Consider the following 5,861-nt stretch of genomic DNA (forward strand, 5'->3'; position numbering starts at 1 on the left):
TTTCACATTCACACTGTCTCACAGTCAACAGCTGTATGTGCAAATACCGGTTAAATACTCAATCAAACCTCAACAAGTCAAACTGTTTTCTCTGCCAAACTGTTGACAGATTTTTAGATATTAAATCAGAAGTCACCTGAGGGATATGCTCAATCAATACCTGCCGTGCCCTTGACTGAAGAATTGGCACCAAATGCCATTCTTGATTTTATAGTTCAGTACCTTTGGCAGAGTAAGATACCATCACATGACCGTGTCATGACAATGACAAAATCACCTGGTTTTTATGAGGAACAAGATAAATGTTTAATTGTGCGTCAAGCAAAATCTATGAATAGCTAAGGTGCAACAGTCTAATCTCTTTGGATTTCCTATGTTATACACATGTTAAAAGGCTAGCAGCTGCAACAGTATTGAACAATTTGATACCCGCACAATGATTGTATTGAACGAAGAAGTGAAAGATACTGGACGGTTGGAGCAGCTTTATTACACTTCTCCTGTGTTGTCAATTATTTGCTCAGGAGATTATATCAGTCAGAAGTTCAACTGTGTTTCCACAGCGGAGTTCAACTAAAAGAGGAGCTCAGGCGGTTGTTTAAGGACATTACAATGAGCATGAGCCATAAACACCAACTTTATGGGTCTGTGATTCAGCTGAATGGCAGTCCATGGTTGTCAACCTTTAACCTCAAGCTATCAAATCAAACCAATCATTTAACCTCTGTCTTTGATTAAACCCACAGCAAGTATACAACTACAAGCAAATAGGTGGGTGATACTGAGTTGAGAAAAGAAGGGTGCCCTGTCTGAGGTTAAAAGTTCGGCCAAACGCTGCCTGACCCAGTCGAAGCTCATACCGAAAGGCTGTTGGTGATGTAGAATTGTTTCTCTTCTAGACTGGAAAGCTACAGCGTGAAATTATTCAAGGTTGACTACGATTGAATAGCACTGAAAGCTAGACTTCTGTTCTGAAGCCACAAAGTCACAGGAAATGCATCAAACTAATTATAGAAAACTGTACAGATGTAAAAAGATAAACACATCTCTCGCTCTGAATCTGACAAACTGTTCAATCCCTTTCCTCATTAATACATTCTACAAGAACACGATATTTGTCACTCTCAGTTCACCTCTTGTTTCGGTGAAGGGGAAAAGGGAAGAGAATAGCACACTGTTTTTTCACTGCATGAACAAACACTGAGTGGAAAAAGTGTGATCACTTCAAATTAGACAAGTGACTGCATGCACTGTTGCTGTATACAATTCTGACATATCATAGTTATGAAAAGACTAAGTTAACTTTGTCTGCAGCTACTAAGTTAGACTAATTCTTCAACTAATGTTTATATCAGTGTAAGCAGCGTGATGAAAACTACACAAACCACACATTTTTGACATCGCATTAAAGGGAAATTTCAGTGTTAACGGCTACAAATCGTTTGAACACGCGATGACAAAGGTTGTCTTAAAAATCACACCATGCAACCCGTAAACTGATTTTGTAAGATTGAAAGATCGTGTCATGAAAAAGCAGAAGTGTTTACATCATGGAAACAAATTTGTGCTCACCGTGAACCCCCCCAGAGACATTTGTCGACCAACTTGTCTGTGTGCTAGAGAATCAAAGGAAGACAGTGCGGTTGAATATGACAATAACTCCCACACACTGCATTAAACCTTTAATAAACCTAGCAGTGTAAGAGCATCCTAGTTTATTTGATATACTCTAACCCTCAAATAATCCATCCACATTTTGATGGAACAAAATGCAAACTTACTTGCTTTGATAGTAAGTTAGTAGCAGCATGGACCCTAACTGTCCATGTCTGCCAGTCACTGTAGAGTCATAAAACTAAATACACTGTAAAGACACTGTTATTCTAAAATCAAGTTTACAGTAAATCATAAATTAGAAACAAGTGAAAACTAGAGAAGTACAACATAACCTAAATGTAATGAGAGAGGGTAAAACTTGTGGAATACGTTAAAAAAATGTCTCAAGAAAATATTAAATAATATAAATCCAGTCAGTGTGATTCAAATGATGGAGCTGATCCTTTGATGTCCACTCATCAGAGGTGCAGTAAAAGTGATGAAAAATAATCAGAACATCTATGAGCACTGATGGTTTTCTCTTTTCACTCTTCGAAATCACCTTTCGGCATCTTGACAAACACCTCCACCGTCTGCCTTCAGTGGTGCAGTCTTTGTAAAAAGAGGAACGCTCTGAATCACCTGTCTTTGCGGACCATGGCGTACACACAATCATCTCCTCTTGGTTCGGCAGCCTGCCGAGGTCGCTGCGAAAACTTGATTTGGCCGTACTCCACCTCTGTCTCTGCCCTTGGCTGCACCTGCCTGGCCCGCCGCTGCACAATGCTAACATCAGCGTACGTTAATTCCTGCTCGTCTTCTTTTTCTGCTGAGGAACAAGCGAACAAATTTTGATTTTGTTATGTTGGGACAAAGCAAAGCTACTTCCAGTCTTGGTGCTAAAACTAACCTGCAGCTAGCAGTTAGCTTCACATTAAACCGACAAACATGAGATTGGTATTTGTTGTCTAAATCTTGGCAAGAATGTAATGTTAAGTGTATTACCCACAATGTCAAAAATAAGGGAAAAAGGCATTGCTGGTTCAGGACCAAGGTAGTGCTGATAAGTAGCCTACCTTTAGGTTTGTTGTTTTGCTTTTTCTTATGAATACAGACAACTGCCACCCCGATGATGAGGAGAATTAGCAGTGCAGACAGTACACCGGCCATTATTGGCAAATATCCTGTTTCATTATTAAAAGACACAAGATACACAGAGGTCTTTAAAAGATGACATTACACGTGCTGTTATGGAAACAGACTAAGAACAAAAGGATGGATGGACTGCTGGGAGTTAGTTTTCACTTACTAATGAACCACGGGTCATCTGTGCTGGAGGGAGTCACAGTTGGATTGGAGAGTGTGATATTAGTGGAGGGTGTATTTGACACTGTGATGCTGGTCTCCTTACCCTCAGTAGTCGTGGTGGAGGTGGTTGTTGGCTTAATACACAGGGTGTTATTGGCTTCAAGCACCCACTGTGATATGTACGTCCCATTGGATAATGTGCACTCAATGAATATGAAGCCTGTGAGGGAGAAACAAATCAATGGCTGACAGTTCATCACCACAGTCAAACTGTTCCACTCCTGTTCTCACTCACCACAGGTAGATATCGCCTCTTCTTTCCAGACTCTGCTGACGCGATTGCTGACTGAGCAGACCAGTTGTCCTGAGACGTCTTGTTTCAGAGTGATGTTCTCACTCTCATTATCTCCAGAGAGGAGCTGAGCGTCTGTCAGTGTGTGTCCATCCAGAGTCCAGCTGTACTGAGGACTGTCCCCTCCCTCAGAGGAGCAGGACACCCTCATCTCTCCCTGGGACAGACACTCAGAGACCAGCCGGACAGAGGACACAGGAGCTGAAGGAAATGCACTGAGATCACTTTTGATGTTAACACAGTCTTCATCATTTTATACAGTTTCTAATACAGAACAAGTTACAGATATCTGGAGAATATGAGATACACGTAGCTGATCAGAAGAATATGACACACATGTCTATCAATTGTACTAAAGTCCCCAGAAGGCTAAAACAGTTGATTACCTTGAACGATCATCTGTAGAGTCAGTGTTTTCAGAGTCTTTCCTTTTGAATCAAACATTTTAAGAGCATATTCACCACCATCAGTCCATCTCAGGTCGTTGATCTTAAATGTTCCATTACTGGGAGTAAATGATGATCTGTCTCCTATCAAATTAGACGTAATCTTATTGTCTCTCCAATTAAGTAAAGTTATTGTTTTGTTTGACAATTGGAATCTAAATATTTCTGAGGCGTTGTCCATCAGCTGGAGGACCACAGTTCCTCCCAAAGCTCCGTAACACTGAGCTCCATCCTGTCTGCCATCACAGGAGGTTTCCACACCTGCAAGTCAAGATAAATAAACAAAAGTAAATATCACAGTTTGATCATTACATTTCTGCAAAATGAATGACAGTGACAGTGTTTTGGTCACATGCAAATATTCATCTGAAGCAAATAAACGTGGTTTTTGTGCAGCTGTGACTCGCTGACCACACTGAAAACACACTATTATTGATGTGCAGCTGACTGTCACGTAGGCCTGTGACTGCAACACGATAAGGTTCAGCTAACAGAGGAAAATGACATTTTTTCATTAAGTAAAAACAATAATCTCACCCAGACATGACAAACTCATGCTGTGTTTGTTTCACACCTACAAACTTTCAAGAAGAGACACTAAATTATATGAGAGGGAAAATGGATAAAATGATGTCCAAGATATCAAGAATCATGATGAACTTGGAGCTCAGAATTGTAACTTTCACTGCAATTGCACAATGACGTTGAATCAGTCTCTGGGTTTGTTGTTACTCTTAGAAATAACCAGGTGTTTCTTAGAAAGTTCCTGAGCCATAAAAAAAACTCAGATATCAGTTGATCGTCGTATCTTAATTTAATCAATACAATTGGTCATTTCCTCAGAACCAACAAGCAGTTTCCTGCCTGCACTATTTGATCTGCAAACTCATGACTCTACATGAAACCGATGGCTGAACAAAAACACTTAATTCACATCCTATTAAATCAAACGTTAATTTGTGTTATCGGTGTCAAACAGCTCACCGTGACAGAGTCCAAGCAGCATCAGCAACAGTCCAACCACAGCCTCCATGTGTCCTCAGCCTCTGTTGACCCTGTCAGCAGCTTCCAGACAAACTTTTCCACTTCACCCAAAAGCAAACATGCACATCCTACACCGAGCAGCAGAAAATGTGTCCCAAACAGTGATCAGCCTCAGAGCAGAACGTGTCAAAAAGCTGACCAAACGAAGCTTTGTTGCATTGATCTTTTTATAGGCAGAGAGGAGAAAAGGAAGTGACGTCAGTTTCACTTCCCTCTTAGCCCAGACCAAGAGGGCCACATGGGCGTGATGGAGCGAGTGGAAGAGAGGGAAACGTTCATCCTTCACACTGAAAGAGGATTTGAGACTGACAGCTGACATTTCTATATATCCACGTTCAAAGATTAATCAAGGAATTAATTAAAAAAAAAAAAAAAATGAATGGAAACTGCATGTCTTGTTATCTCTGCATCATTTCTGACAAAATAAGCAGATGACTCATCATATTTCTTATCTGAAAATGAATGAGAAGTTGAATTTCATCAGATTTGACAGCGTGAGAAGCTGTCTTGACTTCTCAAACTGTCACTAACCCACGAGCAGGTCATTACTATCAGAGCACACATAACAGCAACACATAACAATTTTTTACACAAGCCAAACTGTATTTTAGGTTTTGGTTTAGACAGTGAAGTCATTGGATATGATAAATATAAATAAAAATCATACTACATTTCAGAGAAATTTGGATAAAATTGCATGAAAGACAAGTGGAATTTCACGCATTGGATTTACATAATGGAGAATAATGATCAGCTCAACTTTAAAGCTCCAAATTTCTGAAAAATGTGCAAAACACTGAAGTTGAACAGTGAAATACTGAAATGCATTGTCTGGATATGAAGGACCATCATGCACTAAAACACACTGAACAACAAGAAACAATGTAGTCATGAATTTGACTTTTTGTCAAGTGATTTTGAGCACTTGAATGTGCAGTGAAGATAATAAATGCAGAATTATATTTTTACATGATGTCAGCCTCCACATACAACAGTAGAACAGCATTATACAACTTCAGACTTTAATATAATACATAATAATAATATTTACAATATCTTTTTTTTTTTTTTTTTTCAAATCTTTCATCCTTTGAAGAAACAGTTTCTAGTCAGAG

General features: G+C 39.5%; 1 protein-coding gene across 4 annotated transcripts; it reads right to left on the reverse strand.

Annotated features, from left to right (window-relative positions):
* Positions 1-445: 445 nt before the first annotated feature.
* On the reverse strand, positions 446-4,862 carry LOC143326269 (uncharacterized). 4 transcript variants are annotated; one of them, XM_076739829.1, is made up of 6 exons: positions 4,687-4,862; positions 3,643-3,963; positions 3,200-3,457; positions 3,008-3,124; positions 2,673-2,780; positions 446-2,422 (listed from the first exon to the last, which is right to left on the reverse strand). In XM_076739829.1, exons 1-6 carry the CDS (start codon positions 4,733-4,735, stop codon positions 2,235-2,237), a joined length of 1,041 nt encoding a protein of 346 aa, XP_076595944.1. In that variant the 5' UTR covers positions 4,736-4,862; the 3' UTR covers positions 446-2,234. The 4 variants fall into 4 exon arrangements, with proteins under 4 accessions (XP_076595944.1, XP_076595943.1, XP_076595942.1 ...); XM_076739828.1 differs by having other exon boundaries at positions 446-2,425; XM_076739827.1 differs by having other exon boundaries at positions 2,906-3,124.
* Between the last annotated feature and the right edge of the window lie 999 nt (positions 4,863-5,861).

This window comes from Chaetodon auriga, chromosome 9, assembly GCF_051107435.1.
Source record: "Chaetodon auriga isolate fChaAug3 chromosome 9, fChaAug3.hap1, whole genome shotgun sequence".
Lineage (NCBI taxonomy): Eukaryota > Metazoa > Chordata > Actinopteri > Chaetodontiformes > Chaetodontidae > Chaetodon > Chaetodon auriga.